The sequence below is a fragment of the Cucurbita moschata genome, unplaced genomic scaffold (genome assembly GCF_002738365.1).
Source record: "Cucurbita moschata cultivar Rifu unplaced genomic scaffold, Cmos_1.0 Cmo_Scf00035, whole genome shotgun sequence".
Lineage (NCBI taxonomy): Eukaryota > Viridiplantae > Streptophyta > Magnoliopsida > Cucurbitales > Cucurbitaceae > Cucurbita > Cucurbita moschata.
Window position 1 is genome coordinate 1,200,221 of NW_019268551.1, and position 19,684 is coordinate 1,219,904.

Below are 19,684 nucleotides of genomic sequence, written 5' to 3' on the forward strand. Positions count from 1 at the left end.
GATTTTTTTTTTTTTTTTTTGAGGACATAATTTAGGGGTAGAATTGGAAGATTTTCTTTGGGATTTTTCAAAAAAAAAAAAAAAAAATGGTACATAATGGGTGGTTGGATTTGCTAAAGCAAATTTGTTTATTGTTTAGAACAAAAGATAATCCCTTTGAATGGAATTTTTCTATTCTTTTCATCCTCCACTTTTGCTAATTATTGGGTGCAATTTTGCTTCTCTTCATACTATCGAAAATTTGCTCGAAGGTGGCGGTAATAATGATAATGATGATGGATGTGACACTCAGTAAAGAAAATGTTTTGACAATTTGCTGAACGCTCTCTTGAATTTTTTTTTTTTTTTTAAATGCATGTGAATGAAAATAAAACATGCTAAAAAAACCTGTGTTGATTGTTGAAATGATCTTAACTCTTAAAAGGGAGACGTTATAATTTTTTTCATACTTAAGAATCGATTAGAAACTAAATTTGAACTTCATGGACCAATTATGTAATGTTTTTAGAGTTACCAAATAAAAATTAAAATCAAATTTATAAAAAAAAATGTTATATCCAAAAATTATTAATTGTTTTTTTAATAATAATAATAAAAAGAAAAATGATATTTAATGAATCGTGTGAACTAAAAACTCATAAGGGATGCCATTCGACAGGGCTGGTTTTCTCCCATTTTTCGTTGACTTTCAAAACCTTGACCGACCTTTGCAAAACCTATTTTTGTATTCTATTTTAATCCCTCAACTTAATATAAAATACCATTTTAATCTTATAAAATATCATTTAATTTTAATCATTAATATTTTTTTAAATTATTTAATTCGATCAAGAAGTGAAGGCTTTGACATCTAACAATTTAATGATTATGCTTCAGGCATATTAATTAAACCTGTCTCATAATCATTTAATATTTTTATTTTTAAATATTATACTTGTTTCCCCACTATTTCTTTCCATAAATTTCGTTTTTTTAGAAAAACATTTGAATTATCAATTAAATTTTAAATAAAAACAGTTTTTTCTTTCCGTTTATCAAATTATACCAAGCAAGAGGTATGGGAACCGGAAATGTAATCTCGTCCCCCGTTCTCATTTATCTAAACAGGAAATCCCCTCCCTGTTCGGAGGGGGTAAAGTATAATATAATCTCGTACCCGGTCCCATTTATCTAATAAGGAGAAAATGATATTCACTCCACTATTCTCCATTTGACCAAGGGCTCCTCCCTATTCAGAGGGGGTAAAGTAACATATTTATACTAAGCAATGGGGGTATGGGTGCGGAGAATATAATCTCGCACCCAGTCCCATTTATCTAATAAGGAGAAAATGGTACTCACTCCACCATTCTAAATGGTACTCACTCCACCATTCTGCATCTAAACAGGAGCTCGGAGTAGGTAAAGTTTTGTCTAAATAGGGAATCCCCTCCCCGTTCAAGACAGATAAAGTGAACATCTAAACTCCATGAGTAAAGGAGACATCTTGACTCAAAAAGGCTAACTCAAAAAGGCTAAAACGTTACAGAATTACAAGGATCATTTGCTTATCTCTTTTTAATTTAATTGTAACTGGGATGTCCACATTGGTTGGGAAGAACAAACCCCCATTTATAAGGGTGTGAAAACCTTCCCTTAGTAGACGCGTTTTAAAGTCTTGAGGGAAGCCCGAAAGGAAAAGCCCAAAGAGGACAATATCTGCTAGCGGTCGATTTAGGATGTTACAAATGGTATCAAAGTCAGGCACCGGACGATGTGCCAACCTTCTCGTTGTTCCCCAAAGGGGAGTAGACACGAGGTAGTGTGCAAGTAAGGCCGCTGACCCCCGAAGGAGGGTGGATTTGGGGGCGGTCCCACATCGATTGGAGGAAGGAAAGAGTGCCAGCGAGGACGCTGGCCCCAAAGGGGAGTGGATTGCGATGTCCCACATTGGTTGGAGAGAACAAACCAATATTTATAAGGGTGTGAAAACCTTCCCCTAATAGACGCGTTTTAAAGCCTTGAGGGAAGCCCGAAAGGAAAAGCCCAAAGAGGACAATATTTGCTAGTGATCGATCTAGGACGTTACAAATGGTATCAAAGTCAGACACCAGACGATTTGTCAGCCTTCTCGCTGTTCCCCGAAGGGGAGTAGACACGAGGCAGTGTGCAAGTAAGGACGCTGACCCCCAAAGGAGGGTGGATTTGGGGGCAGTCCCACATCGATTGGAGGAAGGAAAGAGTGCCAGCGAGGACGCTGGCCCCAAAGGGGGTGGGGATTGTGATGTCCCACATTGGTTGGAGAGAACAAACCAATATTTATAAGGGTGTAAAAACCTTCCCCTAATAGACGCGTTTTAAAGCCTCGAGGGAAGTCCGAAAGGAAAAGCTCAAAAAGGACAACATCTGCTAGCGGTGGATCTAGGCTGTTACAGCTGATCTCAGAAAGTCATCTACGATCTTTTCATAAGATTTGTATTCCAAGAAATCAAAATACTAATTTTCAAAACCTCAAAGGTCAAAACCTAACTCCTAATATTCAGACTCAGAACTTAATACTAATTTTAGACTCAATCAATATCACCTTGCATACCAAAGCAATGAACAACTTCTCTATAGTCATTAGCAAATTCAGAAACCACAAAAAACACAGTTTGATGCAAATACTAAACACTTCCTTCATCTCAGGTAAAAACAGATTCGTGTGTTACACTCAACAGATTTCTCATAGACGCATCTACGTAAAGCGATAATTACGCGTAGGACTTGTTCATTGATGCAAAGACTAAATCGGATCAAACCTGGTCGCCTTAAGATGCATCCCCGACTTTCTTTGAAATGGCAATGACATTGAATCTCAGCGAGTCGGGATTTTTCGAGATTATGTCTTTTATGACTTTGGCTGTATCCTGTGATTTCATCAATCGTTTCATTAAATGCAGAGAACAGAAGTGTAATATTTTGTTGGGTATGATTCATTGGCGAATCGAGATAAACATGCAAGGTGATTCAAACAGGACAATAAACATACTGGCTAAAACAAACCAGGATAATATTCAGAGCAATTATTTACCTGTAATAGAGTGTCCGGTGATGATGCACCGTGTGATATTGGCTTCGACTTCATCCCATCGAGCTCATAAAGTACACCTGTATAATTAGGATACTGTAGATTAGATCATTTCTTAAAAATCTGACGACCCAATTCATTGTAGACTCCAAAGAAAATATTTTTTTTCCTTGGAGAGAGAGAGAGAGAGCTCTAAGAAGTGTTTACCGTCCACACATGAGAAGCAGATAAAGTGAGTATCGACCTTTTCTGGAGCCTGTATGCAATGAGGAGAAGGAAAGATGAGCCAAATAAGAAAAGATAAGCCAGCACGTATACGCGTATTCATATACAGGGAGAAATAACGAGCATCTGTTCCAGTGAATGCATTTTATGTTCATACAATCTCTTATCTACTTTTTCCTCTATTATACAACCAACTCGTGTCGTTAGATCTTGAACTTTCAAAAATCATCCATTTTCACTGATCATCTACAATTTAATTATTAAATTCTCTAATTTGTTGTGGAGGTAAATGAAAGAAATCCCTATCAGCAGAGGATAGCTGTCAGCCTGTCAAAGCTTTATCTGAAAAAACAAGACATTGGCTGAAGGTTCACTCTTACATACTGAACGCAGCCTCGATAAGGTATCTATCTATTCTAGATATACTCAAAGAAAACAAGAAAAAAAAAACTTCTTCTCCACCATTATTCAGTAAACTTGAAACGATACTTACGGTCGTATCACCAGCATTTGCTGCTACTGAATGTGCAACTTCCATTTCTCTGTCTTCCCCAAGAAATACTGCACGCTATCAAAGTGAACAACATACGACTATTAGAAGCAAAAGGAAAAATATTTTGGGTAAGCATCAACTGGACAGAGGAAAGGATTGATAAATAATATGTTTTATTCCTTGCATTTCCTGATATGTTCGTCTCCTTTTCTGTATACGAAAATTTTTGGGTGGTGGTGGGGTGGGGAAGTAGAAGGGGTGTGTGAGAGAAGCATGTGTTTATAAATACAACCTCCATCGGATCCATGCTTTTGGTAGACTTGAAGAACCTATCCAAGAACGATCCCTCGGCTTAAAAAAAAAAAGACAAAGCACACAAGTTAAAAAAAGAAAAAAGAAAAGAAAAGAAAAATAAGATGTACTAGAACTGAAAGAATATCATAACAGCAGTGCAGTAATCACTCAGGAATCACCAGAACAAGCAGACAAGTAAAGAGACTGATAAACTTGATCAACATGATTATAGTAGAATGATTGTGACCAGCCACAGGACTCAATTCGGATACTTAAAACTTCCATGGTAAACCAGAACACCATCACGAAATTAAACATATGAATAACCCTGCAGAATAATTCTTCGTTTCACTTTCATATTTAATTCGTGTTCTGCTTATTTTCGATGATAGATAGTTTTCTTCACTCCTTAAATGACCAATTCTCTACTCTACATGTACAGATACAAGACGAAGACCCCTGAGCAAAAAGTAGAGGATCACAATGCTACATGATCCGAAGAAATATATTTCAGAGCGTCAAATTGACTAGCACCTCTCAGTACTTACAAAGCTTAATCTCCGAAGTAATGTTCCCTATGGCATGAAGAAGTCCAATAGTTCCACAGGCATTGCCAACAGTTTGTTTCATAAAGTATACTTGATCACTATAATCCTACGATCACAACAGAAACAAAACAGCCTTATTAGATAACACTTGCACGGATATAAAACGTTTCGACAATGTTATTAAAAATAACCCAATAACAGATTGTCCATGCTAGAGTATGCAACCAGACAGAATTTTAAACAAGTTACGACAGACTGAAAAACGTGTTTCCTGATTTGCAGATGGAAAATCTTAAACACGTCACGACAGACAGAACATACATTGGACAAACACCAAGTAACATCCTAATCTAGAGGGGAAAACGTATCTAAACAGTTCAGCCTATTGGTATGTCATAATATAAAGAGGACTAAAAACACTTGCTTAACTTGTCAATTCTCATACTCACATTCTTTGCATCTTCTTCCTGTTGCAGCCTCTCGTCTTTACACTGAAAACATTAAAACGTTTAGAAAATGAAAAACTATTTTCTTTGTTTTATGTCAAGGGAATTCTTCAAACTCATAAACATCATTACAACTGAACTTTATCTGTAAGCAAACCTTTTGAGTTATGGGATAAAGAAACACCACCGCCAGTACAGGCTTAGGCACCATGTCCAAGAGTTCTTCATCCAAGCCATAAACATCATTGCACTCTGCTTCATCTTCTGGAAGACCAAGACCCCAAAGGAACTTCGGAATAACAAAACAGAAGTTTGTCGAACATTAGAGGAAATATAGAAGTTCTTGATGCTATTATCTTCTAAAATCAAGCAGCAAATTGGGTTTATACTTTTTTTTTCTAGCAAAACATTATTTGAAGGGAAGGAAAAGAAAACGATCACTTCAAAAGTAGCAGTGATTCCAATAACATGGGCACACCATCCTGGCTAACAGAGTATACAGCACGCATAAAAACATCCCACTTAGTCAAATAGGCGATTTGAACTGAACAAGAAAGCCCCAAATAGTCAAAAATCATTCATTCGGAGGACCAAATCAAAATGATAACCAAAAAAATTGAAGAAATTCTCTATATCTCCTCCCAGATTTCTCTCTTACTTCAACAGAATACAGATCGCTCACACAAATCAGCAATAAGAAACAGAATGAACAAACAGGCACGAAAACCGTACAGATACACCAAGAAAATTCGGAGACACTGAAATACATCCCATCCCAAGAAAAGTTGAGAATCGCCCTTCCAATCCTCTTTCCACTAACCAGAGCTCGAATCTAGAAGCCAAATCAGAACAAAACGAAAGTACCTATACCTGGTTCATAACATCAGGGTTAGCTTCGAGAGGAAGCCAACGCTTAGCTGAAGAGCTTTGGTCCACAGAAGCCATTGTCGCCAGGTGAGCTTGTAACACACTCCGATTACAGAAATGGAATCAGTTCTTTCAACACTCGGTTGGGGAATCAATCTAACTTGGAGACGACGCAAAATTTGGCAGACTCGGTATTATATATAAATTTGCTAATGGGCCCGGAAACGAGCTCACTAAGAAACACGGTAATAAGGTCCAGGCCCAAATAGCTTAATTGTAGGCCCATGAGCCCAAGATAGGGGTTTAAATTTCAAACTATTAAACTAAAAAAAAAAAATCTAAAAAATCTAAAAAATAACTTTCAAAAATTTAAAAACCCTTTAAAAAAAATTACTCTTAAATTTTGTATTTTGTCTCAAAATTACCCATAAACATTCGAAAGTTTCGGTAATATCCTTAAACTTTAATAAAAATAAAAAATAAAAAAACACTTAATTTTAAATGAAAATCACAAATACTTTGTTTTAAAAAATATTCTTTTACTTTTAAAAGTTTATAGTAATATCCTTCACCATTTTTAAAAAACTTCACAACAAATTTAACAAATAAAAAATATCTGTAACCAGGTTTAAAAAATACTCATGAACTTTTCAAAATAACATTAAAATATTTATAGATAAATTATTAACATTAAAATATTTGTAGATAAATTATGAGGTGTAGACGATTTTCGCCTATTTATTGACAATGAAAAAAATTAAAAATTATTTTTTATAAAGATGAAAGGTATTAATGCTAATTAAAAACACTATAGGTAAAATTAGTTTTTTAATTGTTTTTAAAAAGTTGAAGAATTTTAATAAAAAAATTTAAAATTGAAGAATATTTTTTTGAAATAAAATACTAAACATTTCCAAAACTTTAAAAAAGTTAGAGTTATTTTTATTAATTTACCTAAAATAATAATAATAATAATTAAACAAAAACAAAGAAAAAGTATATGGAAAGAAATAACTTAAAATAAAGTAAAATTTAAAGGGAAAGAATCCAAATTTTCAACCGGCTAAATTAATATAAAAAAAAAATACTCTCCAAATGTACCCTTTTAATATTTTAATAATACACTGACTAAAAAAATTTTAAAAAAAATACCACAATTAATAATTTTAAATGAAAACGTTTAAAAAGTATTTTTGAAATAAAATATTTAGCGATAATAATATTTTTAAGTTCAATACAAAAGGAAAAAATTTGTATTTCATTTTAATTTTCAATAATTTAGGAATTTTTTTAGCATAATAAATCATTAATAAAAAAAACATGAATTAACAATTTGAGTCTAATTAAAAAAAATATTTAATAAGTACTTCAAATTTTGTGTATTTACTCATTTTCTTGAGGTTAAGAGCGAAGTTTAAACCAACAAAATCGATGAAACCGAGCTGAATCAAAGTCGAACCAAACCCATTTTATACTCGGCTTCATCGGTTTCATCGGTTTTGTCGATTTCAACTTGCACTCCTAACCAGCCCCACCAGAGAGAACAATTCTAAATTTCAGGACGTAGATATCACTGAGTGCAGCACCAGGCTATGCAATGCTGCTTATTATAGCATCACTAATACATAAACAACCTGAACTGATACACCTTCTGAAGCTCTCTCTCATTTCAGGTACCTAAGCTACGGAAAAGCTTGCATTAATTCTTGTATTTTTAGAACGTTAAATGAAGATCAGAGGCAACCATATTGTATTGAGGAAGCAACAGTTGGTTACCTATCTATTCTCCTCAATATCTCGGCTTGCGCTTCTCGGCAAATGCTGTCAATCCTTCCAAGCGATCTTTCGTGTCTAAGAGTTCTTTGTAACATTCATCTTCTACTTCCATAGCTGATTCCAGGTCTCCCTCGAGCCCCTCGTCGATCGCCTTCTTCGCCATCTTTATTGCTAGTGGACCCTGTTAATACATTACTCAACAGTTACTCTCATACATTACTTGGGTATTGGATTCTAGGCATTTTGTGATCTACTGTAATAGCTTGAATCCACTGGTTTGCTTTGGCTTGTTACAGTTTTAAAACGCGTCTGTTAGAGAGAGGTTTTCACACTCTTATAAGGAATGTTTCGTTCCCTTCTTCAATCGATGAGAGATCTCACAATCCACTTCCCTTAGGGGCTAAGCGTTCTCGCTGGCACACTACTTGGTGTTTGACTCTGATACCATTTATAACAGCTCAAGCCCACCACTAATAGATATTGTCTGCTTTAGTCCATTACATATCACCGTCAGCCTCATGATCTTAAAATGCGTCTGTTAGGGAGAGGTTTTCATACCCTTAAAAGGAATGTTTTGTTCCCCTCTCTAACCGATATGGGATCTCACAGTCCACCCCTCTTGGGGGCTCAGCGTCCTCGCTGGCACACCGCTCGGTGTCTAACTCTAATACCATTTGTAACAACTTAAGCCCACCGCTAATAGACATTATTCGCTCTAGCCCGTTACGTATCACTGTCAACCTCACGGTTTTAAAGCGTGTCTGTTAGGGAGAGGTTTCCACACCCTTAAGGAATGTTTCGTTTCCCTCTCCACCTGATGTGGGATCTCACAATAGGTGAGCCAGCGAGGACGCTGAGACCCCAAGGGGGTGGATTGTGAGATCCTACATCGGTTGAAGAACGAAACGAAACATTTCTTATAAAGGGGTAGAAATCTCTCCCTAATAGACACGTTTTAAAACCGTGAGGCTGACGTCGATACGTCACATAGCCAGAAAGATAATTATATTAATGTTCTAATTACCTTCTGATTTATCTCTTGGGCAATTTCCAGTGCCTTTGCATAAGCTTCACCAGCAGGGACGCAGTAATTGACAAGACCTAAGGCGGGAAATTTATGTTCTTATCCTTAACTCAATAAAACACTGAACTTAAGCTTTAAAAAAACTGGCAATCATACCTATAGATAGAGCATCTCTGCCACTGACCTTACGACCAGTGAATATAAGTTCCTTTGCTATTGATTTCCCAACAAGCCTGGGAAGCCTTGCAGTCCCACCTGCCCTGAGAGAAAACATGTTCACAAGGTGTAATCTGCTCGTGCATACAGGACAACCTTCATGTTATGTAATAGCTCAAGCCCACCACAAACAGATATTGTCCGCCTTGGTCTGTTATGTATTGTCATCAGCCTCACAGTTTTAAAACGCATATGCTAGGGAGAGGTTTCCACACCCTTATAAAGAGTGTTTCGTTCTCCTCCCCAACCGATGTGGAATCTCATAATCCACCCCCTTTGGAGGTCTAGCGTCCTCGCTGGCACACAGCCCGGTGTCTGGCTCTGATACTATTTGTAACAGCCCAAGTGCACCACTAACAAATATTGTCCACTTTGGCCCGTTATGTATCTGTAACGCCCTAGATCCACCGCTAGCAGATATTGTCCTCTTTGGGCTTTCCCTTTTGGGTTTTCCCTCAAGGCTTTAAAACGCATCTGCTAGGGGAAGGTTTCCACACCCTTATAAATGGTGGTTTGTTCTCCTCCCCAACCAATGTGGGACATCACAATATCGCCGTCGACCTCACGGTTTTAAAACGCGTATGCTAGGGAGAGGTTTCCACACCCTTATAAAGAGTGTTTCGTTCTCCTCCCCAACCGATGTGGGATCTCATAATCCACCCCTTTTGGAGGTCTAGCGTCCTCGCTGGCACACAGCCCGATGTCTGGCTCTAATACTATTTGTAACAGCCCAAGTGCACCACTAACAGATATTGTCCACTTTGGCCCGTTATGTATCTATAACGCCTTAGATCCACCACTAGCAGATATTGTCCTCTTTGGACTTTCCCTTTCGGGTTTCCCCTTAAGGCTTTAAAACGCGTCTGCTAGGGGAAGGTCTCCACACCCTTATAAATGGTGGTTTGTTCTCCTCCCCAACCAATGTGGGACATCACAGTATCGCCGTCAACCTCACGGTTTTAAAACACGTATGCTAGGGAGAGGTTTCCACACCCTTATTAAAAATGCTTCGTTCTCCTCTTCAACTAATGTGAGATCTCATAATCCACCCCCCATGGGGACTCGAAGTCCTCGCTGGCACACCTCCTGGTGTCTAGCTCTGATACCATTTGTAACAGCCCAAGCCCACTGCTAACAAATATTATTCGCTTTGGCTCGTTACATATTGCCGTCAGCCTCACAGTTTTAAAACGCATATGCTAGGGAGAGGTTGCCACACTCTTGTAAGAAATGCTTCGTTCTCCTCTCAAACCAATGTGGGATCTCACATAGAAAAGAAGAAGCGAGGGGTTTGAAAACTAGTCTTAGGAAGAGTCTCATCCAGCTTCCACCACCAACAGTTTAATGTTTATACTAAGTAATAGAACTATGGAACTTCAATATGCATGCAGGCTTCCTTCTACTGGCCTCAAGTGAGCTCTCAAAACGTCATATGTGACCGTATATATAAATAAGTATTTACTACATACCCAGGAATTATAGCCAGTCCGGTTTCTGGCAAACTGAGCTTGGCATCCTCCCCTGGATCATGGTTTAACGATGAGAGTTATAACTCCAATACAGCAAGACGTTCTGGTAAAGAACTTAATAAACTAGAAAACAATTGACTAAATTAATTACCACATATCCGAAGATCACACGCAAGAGCCATTTCGAGTCCACCACCGAACGCTGCTCCTTCAATAACTGAAATAGTAGGAATACACAGTCCCTGAATAAAATAAATTTAGATTAAGTCAATTGAAAACTAGATTCGTGATGAAAAAAGGGAAGTATTAAAAAAATATCCGTGAGCGTTTGGGCCAACTTGTACCTGACTCAACTATTCTCACGGGACAATCGTCTAACCTTACTGCATTTGGTTGTCAAAGTAACTCGTAGAATCTTAAATTCTATCTTGAGTGGCCACTATGACTTGAGCTCCCTAAATGTAACGGCCCAGCCCCACCGCTAACAGATACTAACCTCTTTGGGCTTTCCCTTTCAAGCTTCCCCTCAAGTTACATAGCGGAATAGGTGCTCATCCAGATACTGTTCTTTTTGGGCTTTCCTTTATGGGCTTCTCCATTACGCGTCTACTAGGGAGAGGTTTCCACACCCTTATAAAGAGTATTTCGTTCTCCTCCCCAACCGACGTGGGATCTCACACTAAACCCTTTAATTCTTTATTACTTAGGAAGCGCTTACAGTTTACTAGCATCAGCCACGAAAGATCATGGACGGAATATCGATGATAACTGATGTAGTCATGTGCATCTCAACTGATGCATTATATACTTAACAAGACATCCTTGTTCATATATGATGTAAATAAATCATAGAATGTAAAAGCAGGTAGGCCTGTAGATAATAATAACAATCTACCTCCAAAAATGTGAATGCAGACCGCAGTGAGGTGACATAGGAATGAACTTCTGATGCAGTCATCTCCTTACGTTCCTTTACTTAAAAGAATGAAGGGGAAAAGAAGTTAAAGACTATATCATAATGAGAGAGTTGAATTGTTAGATATAAACAAGAATACCTTCAAATCGGCACCTGCACAAAACACCTTTGGGACAGAGCTGCAGATCATCATAACATTGGCAGATGGATCGCTATCAACAGATTCAAAGGCATGACGCAGTCCCCTCAGCATATCCTTGTCAATGGCATTTTTCACCTCAGGCCTGGCTAAATGTACCTCAACAATGCCTGCCATTGATAAAACCAAGTGGATTTGAATTCAAATATAACTCAAGCAGCCCAAGAACACTCCAGAAACTTGAAAGGAAATTATTATAGAACTACAAATGAAGAAAAGAATGATTTTGAACCAATATAGTTATTTCATAAAGTGTTTCTCTAAAATTTTGAAGAAACCATTTTTAGCCCTTCAAAATCACTTGAGATGTTAATCCAAACATACTCTAAATCTCCCATACTCTGCAGACAATCAAACCATCAATTCCAGAATAAAAATTAAGCTCCTTTAAGTAAGGGGTACAAGTGCAGCAACTTTGATACCGTATTAGATAAATATATAGTTCCATCTCAAATCCAATTGGCGTATGTTATCAAGATTATGAAGCTGGATGTCACGGTCATGTTTGTCCAAGGCGTGTTGTTTATGGCCGCATGACAGATGTCCCGGTCATGCTTGTCTAGGACGTGTTGTCCATGGTTGCATGTTCGTTCTAAACCCCTTTTACATGCTTTCATCCTATATAGGCCTTTACCATTTGTCGTTAGGTCAATACAGGGGTGTATGGCCATCCACCAAAACCATGTCTACACCCACTAGGGCTAAAATGCCCCAAAAAGTACTTCCTATCCTGAGTTATATGCTATTTAAGTCGTGATATCTCTTTATTTGCTTATAGTCATATAACGTTACTTTTTCAATTCTTCAAATTGTTTTCAAATGTATTTCCCTGCTCAGAATTTCTAAACATTTTCTCACAACGTGTCACACAATTGCAGATGTCCCGGTCTTGCTTGTCAAGGACGTTGTCCGCAATGTCCAAATTTCTCAAGGTTGACTTGTTTCCTTGGTTAGAACAAGTGACACACAATTGCACACAATTGCACTCTTGCACCTCTCAAACCGACATGCAAGGAATATTACTTATTACTTGATCACCAAACCATAAACTAGCAAATTCGGGATCCAAAATCCTTGAACTTCCGCAATCTAAATAACCCAAGCATATAACCATTGATCGCAGACTATTAAAGCATATCACACAACAAAATTAAAAAAAGACATACATATCCTCAGCTCAGAAATTACCAGAATCGGAGTCTGAAAGTCGGTGAAGACGGACAGACTCAGAAAACAATGACTCCAAAATGAGAGTTCTGCAATGAGTGTACCGCCATGGATGTGAGAACGATCTAAGGCCCTTGGAAGAGTTGGAGGTCAGAAATGTACGGCAGAGCAGGGCGGCCGGAATCGAAATGTTCTGAGGTGAATGATGGAGTTGAGTTCTGAGGTTGATCAGCTTTCCGCCCAGAACTCTGAATGCCCCCATACTTCATACAAAACGACGATCGCAAAGCAGAGAGAGTGAAGAATGAGAGCGAATTGGATGTATCCTTAAATTTTTAATAAATAATTTTTAAAAAAAAAAAAAAAACCTTAAATTAAAAAATAAAAAAATACTACAAAAAAATTTTTAAACTAAAAGAAATTCAAAAATATTTTTTCCATCATTAATACTTTATTCCAAAAATATCAACAACAATAAAAATATATATATATATATGTTGACTTAAAAAAAAAGTTAATCGACAGTGTTGTTTTAACTTATACACAAATTAGATAATTAATAAATAACTTCTCAATTTAATAATTAGGTCAGACATTATATTTTCACAAATTAGATAATTAATAAATAACTTCTCAATTTAATTAGCTCAGACATTATATTTTCAATCAAGATCGTTAAAATTTTGAATTCTCACACTACTTGTAGTTGAGCTAAAAGAGGAAAAAAATCAACATCGACCATCATGAGATGAACTTTTCATCTTGTATCCACTCATCAATTTGAATAAAGCAAAATATAAACAAAAATTAGAGGGAGATCACGAAAGATAGATAAGAGTAATATGTTCTCGCATCGCTTTTTCAATAGAAAGCTCGACCAACGAAAAAAGTATTTGGCCGAACTCAAAAAGAGGTCGACCCACTTCATTCAAGTGCAAGAAGAACTTGGAGAGGAAGCTCTACTGAAAGAAGAAGAGGAAATCATATTCGAGTTTTTGGAAATCTTTCGACGACGACAGAGGAACCAACTCGTCTGGTGTGGCAGAACGGCTTTTTTCTTTTAACCATGTCTTAAGTTCTGGTGGTGAGATCTCAAAACGTGCTCTAAGAGATAATAAACTATTGCAAATCAAAGTACCATTCAACTGGTCGTATATTCTTTGTCAAAAGGTTAGAATTTCGAATATCCTCACCCAAATCTGCAAGCCAAAATCCATGTACAATAGAAGAAACCCAAAGGTTGGAAGTGCAAAGTTGAAGGGCCTTGCCATTTGAAGCTATTACACGGATACCTCTGTCTTGAGTTTGAAGCCCTCTATGACTGAGCCAAGGACAAGTTTTATTTCTTGTGAACCCATCGCTCTAGTCGAAGCTGCTTCAATGGCGGCCCACGACTCGGCTTACTCTTCTGAGGACAACTCCATTTCCCAATTATCTCTACCATATCAGAGTGTTCATAGTTGGTTTTGTCTCTCAATGCCTTTCTTCTTAAACAACCAAAACCACTTCCTACCTCTCTGTTCTTATAGTTTTCTTGCATTTCCACTGATTTCTTGCAAGTTTCTTCAGAAAATTCACGCTTTCTTGCTGTAATAAAACCATCTTCTGAAACTCCTTTCTCTTTGTTTTCTTTGTTGTTGCTTAGAACAATTGGTTCTCTTATTGACTGTTCATCATTTTCAGAACTTTCCAGGATGAGATCAATCTTATGGATCGAATTTGTATGAGTTGTAGGCTTCTTGTTTTCATCATTTGAGCTTCTATTTGTGTGCAGTGGCACAGAACCATTCTCTTGTGAAACTCTCTCTTGCAACTTACATTGAGAGTCTTTGGTTGAACTGATTTCGTTGGTTCCCTGACTTCTCTCTTTTGGGTCTTTCTCCCAAGTTTTTTCAGAGAACAAATTCTGCTGAGAACAGGGTAAAAGAGTTTTACTTCCTATGAACAGTTGAGATCTTATCAAACTAATAAAAAGAAATGGAAATTTGACTTGAAAGAAACAATCAGAGAAGCGTCATCCAGCTTCAAATTTGTAACAGTGATTAAGATTTTGACATGGGGATGATCTTTAGCATGAATGAGAAAAACTATCAGTACATTACCAAGTCAATGTTAACATGGAATACATACGCTTTTTGGCTTCTACTCAAGGTTCTACTCAAGATTTTAAACCATGTGTACTAGGGAGGTTTCTCACACCTTTATAAAGAATGTTTCGTTCTCCTCCCCAATCGACGTAGGATCTCATAATCCACTCTCCTTCGGAGCCCAACGTCTTTGCTGGCACATCGCCTAGTGTCTGGCTCTAATATCATTAGTAACGGCTCAAGTCCACCGCTAGCAGATATTGTCTTTTTTGAGCTTTTCCTTTCGGACTTCTCCTCAAGATTTTTAAAACGCGTCTATACCCTTATTATAAGAATGTTTCTTTCTCCTCCCCAACAGAAATGAGATTAGTTTTCCTTTTGGCTTCTCCTCATGATAGGAGAAGTTTCTACACCTTTATTATAAGAATGTTTCATTCTCCTCCCCAAATTAGAAGATGATTGTTCCCACATCTTTAAAGTGATATGTACAGGTGCAGAGGAGAATGAAGCATTGCTTATAAGAACGTGGAAACGTTACAAATGCCAAACTTTGGAGGGAAGCTCAAAAGTAAAGTCCAAAAAAAAACAATATTTACTAGCAATAAATTTGAACGGTTACCCTATTTATATTAGCATTCAATGAGAAGTTGTGTTTTCAGTCTAAGAAAATGCTAAAAACAGCCTGTAGAAAAAAAGATGGAAAATTGTACCTCGCTCAGAGGCCTATTGTTTAGCCTGTTGCCCCTGGAATTGCCATTGCATTGTTCGAACAGGTTCAACTCTACTATTTCACCTCCATTTTTGGTTTTTCTAACATTCTCCTGAGTCTCTTCCATTTCATGGTCCAACCCAGTTTTCTCGCTTTCACAATATCCAAATTCCTGGCTTAGATTCAGTGTAGGGGATTCATATACATAACTTGAAAACCACTTCCCAACATCAGGAGGCTCTGATGAAAAAGCAAAGCAAAAATCAGTCATTGTCCTTGTGTTGTCACAAGTTCAAATCTTAGAATTGAATGCCAAATAAACTTGATGGTAAGGGTAGAGTATTGATTTTTATTGGCAAATTGAATTCCAGAGAGAATGGTACAAACCTGACAGAAGCGACTGGGAGCACCATGAATCTTGATTCTAACATAAAAGTAAAAACAGAGAAATTGACTGTTAGACGTTAACAACTTTGAGCTCTCATTCAGCTGCTTGCCGACAGTTCAATAACATTAAAAGATCCAATTTCAGAAGAACCAGAAGTATTTTACGGTTTATTCAATGATACTTTTGAACTAAAATTGTTTACTAAGTTCTAACGATGTTTTCTTTAAAGAACTTTTAAAAAATGGAAGAACTTGTTTGTTTTTCAAATTTGACAGTAAAAAATAGAAAACAGAACACAAATAATAACCTTACTTTTTTAGAACAAACGAAAAACCAAACAAAAATTCATCATCCAACTAAGTCTAAGTTTCTACATTACTTGATCCCTTAAACTATTTCTATAGCCGATTAAGGCCTTTAAAATTTGGCTAATTAACAATTGAAATTTTCTTTTAGTTGCATCATGTCTTGTGTTGATTGAATAATCCAACAAAAAAAAGTGACAGAAGTTCAAGCATTAGGTGGGAGATCTAGCCACCAAATTGTAAGCAAATACTTATTTTGAAATTAATTGAAGAACAGAATAGTTGAAAGGAAGAGAAGTTTGTATACCATGCCTAAAGGCCGGCTTTCGCGATGATCTTTCAGTGAAGTGCATTTCATAGAAATCCATGCTCCGGGAAGCTTCTCAGCAGCTTCTTCTTCGTCAATCTTAGTAACATCCCTAGATTCACCAATGTTTTCTCCAATTACTCCATCTTCCTCGCATGCTGTTTGCTCATCCTCCTCAACCCCAAATTCTCTCTCCCTCGAAATGGAATCTCCAAAATTGTCATTTGAATCAAGTTCGGGGGATTCGTATACATAGCTCGAGAACCAGTTCCTGATATCAGGCGGTTCTGATGGAAATTAACAAACGAATGAAAGTAAGTCCAACTATATCCTAACTCAAAAACTCGTAAACTTGTTCAAAATCCTCCTTAAGTTTACTATCGTCATGTGCCATAATTTTCTTTCCTGCATTTTCTCAACATCCAAACACACATTAAATCGATAAATCAGGGAGAAGCGTACGAACCTGAAGATGGCGAATGCGAGAACGAAGAATCCAGAACCTATAGCCATAAAGAAATAAAAAAATGCAAACGAAAGGGTTAGAAGTAGAAATTTGAATCTAAGATTGCACTATTAAGCTGCTGCAAATTCGCTAACTCGAAGTAAACAAATCATTGGAATTATCACATCAGTAAACACTAAATTCTCCCGCAAAAGATGCTTGTAATTCCTCATATTTTCGCAGGAACCAAACACAAAATGGAAATCAGTAACAACAGCGAATTCGCAAGTAGAAGAAAGCAATACCCGAGAATCGGAGAGGCTCGAATTCTCCATGGCTCCAGTTTCGCTACAATCAAAGGATTCAGAACACAATCAACATCTGATTCATGGAGAAATGATTTTTCTCTTCAAAATTTGTAGATTTTAATTTGAAACTCGCGGGACCAATTGGCGCCATTTTGTTTCTACCCAAGCTTGAAAATCGGTTCAATTTCGGCTGTGAAAACCCAATTTTACCCCTAAATTTCTTATTAATGTCTACTAATTCACCATTAATTTAAATACAAAAAATCATTCCTGAACTCACTTATTTTAATAATACCCATTTTCGCACAAATTTAAAATTAATTACTCCACATATTAATTATTGGATAATTTTATCAAACCGACAAATTTCAATAAAAATGTACCTCAAATATTATTATTTTTTATATATTATCGATTTTGTACCCTATAATAATAATTATTATAATTATATCATGAAAAAAAAAAAACTCTCTTCTCTTAAATGCTTATTTATTTGTTTTGAAGTATTATTTTACTAATAAATTGTCATCGACTTAAAATAATCATTACTGAATGGTTGACACTCAAATCTGAAGTATTAAGCTTTAATTGTTTTTTTTGCGTGAAAATATAAGTCAACCAAGACCTCCTAAAGAACCTTCGGCAAACGATTTGTTTCAACAACTAAATTAGCCCATTTTACAAAATTGATTGGGTGACTTGGTTGGAAGGGTTCTTAGTGGAAAGAATAATCGATGAGAGACAAATTCGACTATCTAGTCAGGATAGATGAGTGCATGTGTAGCATGCTCCAAACGAGACTGACCTTGAGAGTCTAGTACGGTTAAAAAGAGGGTCGGCTGTCTATACGACATTTCACGTCGAATTTATTTGACATTAAATATAAAATTTATCTTGTTTATCACTAATTTAAAAAAATACTTTGTTTGTAATATTTTAGAAATGTTTTTTTATGTATAAATTCTGTTTTAGTGGAGTTTGTTTATTATGTAATTTTTATTTTAAATTTTAAAATAATTAAGAAAAATATATATAAAAAAAAAACTTTGATATATTATTTAATTTTATAGAAAAAGCGTAATTCATGTCATAAGTCCATTTTACTTTTGTTAAATTAAAATATTTATAGTATCCTAAATTATATTATAAAATAATAATTAAGTTATAAAAGTTATTATTCTCTAAATTGGAATTTTTTTAAAATTTATTCCCAAATACATATTTTTAACATTTTTAACATGAATGAACTATTTTTTTCTTTCAATTATTTGAGCTCTAAATTTTCAAATTTTTATATGAGATAAAATTAGTAATGAAAATAAAATAAACAAACCCAAAAATCTATATCGAATTATAATATTTACAAAAGCATAAACGAAAATATGTGAGAGCTATAACATATTAGTTATTGATACGATTATCGAATATACATCAATATATTAGGTTAGCTTATAAAAATCATGATATATAGAAAAAAATGTTGAATTATAACTTTGCCATTTGTTTAAATAATATTCGTCTTTTAAGAAATTACAATATTACCCTTGATATTTTATAATGGTTTCAAACTATTATTGAAATAGAAACGATTACGACACTTGATTGTATCAAACTTGACACGTCGATCTAAAAAATACATACACTATAATCATTAGTTGTGCATAGCCAACATAGGTTAAACATCTGTTAGACATGTATCAAACAATTATTTAAGTATACTAATTAGACCTAGAAGTGTGTGCAAAAAAAATGCATTTTGGAAGCCGTGTCCTTATCGTGTTGCGTCATATATTTAAAAAGACAATTTGCTTTGTGTCTATGTCGTGTCAGCCGCAACTCCCCGATACGAAAAAAATTAGAATAGATCATATACTAACTCTCTTTCTCTGAAAATATAGAAGGAAGTCTGTGCACCAATATCCGTCGTAAAAGGGCCAAATCATAACAAATGGGTTACTCTGATATAGTTGACTCTTTTAGGTATTTAAATACAGATGAGAAGCTATAAACTCTGAATCTCAACGTGTTACATAAGGTAGATATTGTATAATTGTTTGGTTGTGTCCTATATTTAAAAAGACAATTTGCTTTGTGTCTATGTTGTGTCGTAATTATACTTCTTCGATGTCAACTTTTCATCCAACATTTTAACAAATTTTCTACTCCAATGTTAGTATTGGAACATTTATGAAAAGTAAAAGGTAATATTACGATTTTCACACCGCGTAACTTGATCGCATCCAAACTCAATGAATGTATGCATAGTTCAGCCCATCTACATTATAGAATATAGCATTAAAATTAGCTGCTGTTCAGAACTGGACGAGTTCTACCAACAGGCAGAGCATGAAGCAAGGGGAAGATCAAAGAGCATAATAGTGCTATTCACCAATAATATTTTCTAATTTGTACAGATGGTTCTTTTTTTTTTTTTTTTTTTTTTTTT

At 35.9% G+C, this 19,684-nt stretch overlaps 4 protein-coding genes across 7 annotated transcripts in view; 1 reads left to right on the plus strand and 3 right to left on the minus strand.

The window, feature by feature from the left end:
• Window positions 1-183, plus strand: part of LOC111430983 (ethylene-responsive transcription factor 2-like) — a 2,030-nt gene extending 1,847 nt beyond the window's left edge. Inside the window, exon 2 of the mRNA XM_023067457.1 lies at window positions 28-183. The gene's annotated coding sequence lies outside the window, so the exon portion shown is untranslated. The remainder of the gene's footprint in view (window positions 1-27) is intronic.
• A 2,363-nt stretch (window positions 184-2,546) lies between these two features.
• LOC111431087 (ubiquitin carboxyl-terminal hydrolase 3-like) lies at window positions 2,547-6,115 on the minus strand. Its single transcript, XM_023067601.1, has 9 exons — window positions 5,926-6,115; window positions 5,213-5,344; window positions 5,059-5,100; window positions 4,610-4,715; window positions 4,060-4,118; window positions 3,768-3,842; window positions 3,257-3,305; window positions 3,053-3,129; window positions 2,547-2,888 (listed from the first exon to the last, which is right to left on the minus strand). Exons 1-9 carry the CDS (start codon window positions 5,998-6,000, stop codon window positions 2,790-2,792), a joined length of 714 nt encoding a protein of 237 aa, XP_022923369.1. The 5' UTR covers window positions 6,001-6,115; the 3' UTR covers window positions 2,547-2,789.
• A 1,189-nt stretch (window positions 6,116-7,304) lies between these two features.
• Window positions 7,305-13,000, minus strand: LOC111431086 (probable enoyl-CoA hydratase 2, mitochondrial). 3 transcript variants are annotated; one of them, XM_023067598.1, is made up of 9 exons: window positions 12,711-13,000; window positions 11,463-11,632; window positions 11,303-11,377; window positions 10,559-10,649; window positions 10,408-10,459; window positions 8,879-8,982; window positions 8,723-8,799; window positions 7,699-7,879; window positions 7,305-7,599 (listed from the first exon to the last, which is right to left on the minus strand). In XM_023067598.1, exons 1-8 carry the CDS (start codon window positions 12,949-12,951, stop codon window positions 7,712-7,714), a joined length of 978 nt encoding a protein of 325 aa, XP_022923366.1. In that variant the 5' UTR covers window positions 12,952-13,000; the 3' UTR covers window positions 7,305-7,599; window positions 7,699-7,711. The 3 variants fall into 3 exon arrangements, with proteins under 3 accessions (XP_022923366.1, XP_022923367.1, XP_022923368.1); XM_023067599.1 differs by having other exon boundaries at window positions 7,305-7,604; XM_023067600.1 differs by lacking the exon at window positions 11,303-11,377.
• Window positions 13,001-13,872: 872 nt separating this feature from the next.
• Window positions 13,873-17,329, minus strand: LOC111431085. 2 transcript variants are annotated; one of them, XM_023067596.1, is made up of 6 exons: window positions 17,236-17,329; window positions 16,952-16,988; window positions 16,486-16,772; window positions 15,873-15,909; window positions 15,487-15,725; window positions 13,873-14,595 (listed from the first exon to the last, which is right to left on the minus strand). In XM_023067596.1, the coding sequence occupies exons 1-6, from the start codon at window positions 17,263-17,265 to the stop codon at window positions 14,029-14,031; spliced, it is 1,197 nt and encodes a 398-aa protein (XP_022923364.1). In that variant the 5' UTR covers window positions 17,266-17,329; the 3' UTR covers window positions 13,873-14,028. The 2 variants fall into 2 exon arrangements, with proteins under 2 accessions (XP_022923364.1, XP_022923363.1); XM_023067595.1 differs by having other exon boundaries at window positions 13,873-14,598.
• Window positions 17,330-19,684: the final 2,355 nt, after the last annotated feature.

What these genes read in the sequence shown, in the direction of transcription:
- LOC111431087 (XM_023067601.1), bottom strand. Translation starts at nt 6,000, where the DNA reads ATGGCTTCTGTGGACCAAAGCTCTTCAGCTAAGCGTTGGCTTCCTCTC. An exon ending in TACTTCGGAGATTAAGCTTT is followed by an intron (nt 4,119 to 4,609) that starts GTAAGTACTGAG and finishes TTTTTTTTTAAG; the next exon opens with CCGAGGGATCGTTCTTGGAT. An exon ending in AAAGCATGGATCCGATGGAG is followed by an intron (nt 3,843 to 4,059) that starts GTTGTATTTATA and finishes TCACTTTGATAG; the next exon opens with CGTGCAGTATTTCTTGGGGA.
- LOC111431086 (XM_023067598.1), bottom strand. Translation starts at nt 12,951, where the DNA reads ATGGGGGCATTCAGAGTTCTGGGCGGAAAGCTGATCAACCTCAGAACT. An exon ending in ACTTTCAGACTCCGATTCTG is followed by an intron (nt 11,633 to 12,710) that starts GTAATTTCTGAG and finishes TATCAATGGCAG; the next exon opens with GCATTGTTGAGGTACATTTA. An exon ending in GTGTGATCTTCGGATATGTG is followed by an intron (nt 10,460 to 10,558) that starts GTAATTAATTTA and finishes ACCATGATCCAG; the next exon opens with GGGAGGATGCCAAGCTCAGT.
- LOC111431085 (XM_023067595.1), bottom strand. Translation starts at nt 17,265, where the DNA reads ATGGAGAATTCGAGCCTCTCCGATTCTCGG. An exon ending in CTCGCATTCGCCATCTTCAG is followed by an intron (nt 16,773 to 16,951) that starts GTTCGTACGCTT and finishes AATTTCCATCAG; the next exon opens with AACCGCCTGATATCAGGAAC. An exon ending in ACAATAGGCCTCTGAGCGAG is followed by an intron (nt 14,599 to 15,486) that starts GTACAATTTTCC and finishes CCCTGTTCTCAG; the next exon opens with CAGAATTTGTTCTCTGAAAA.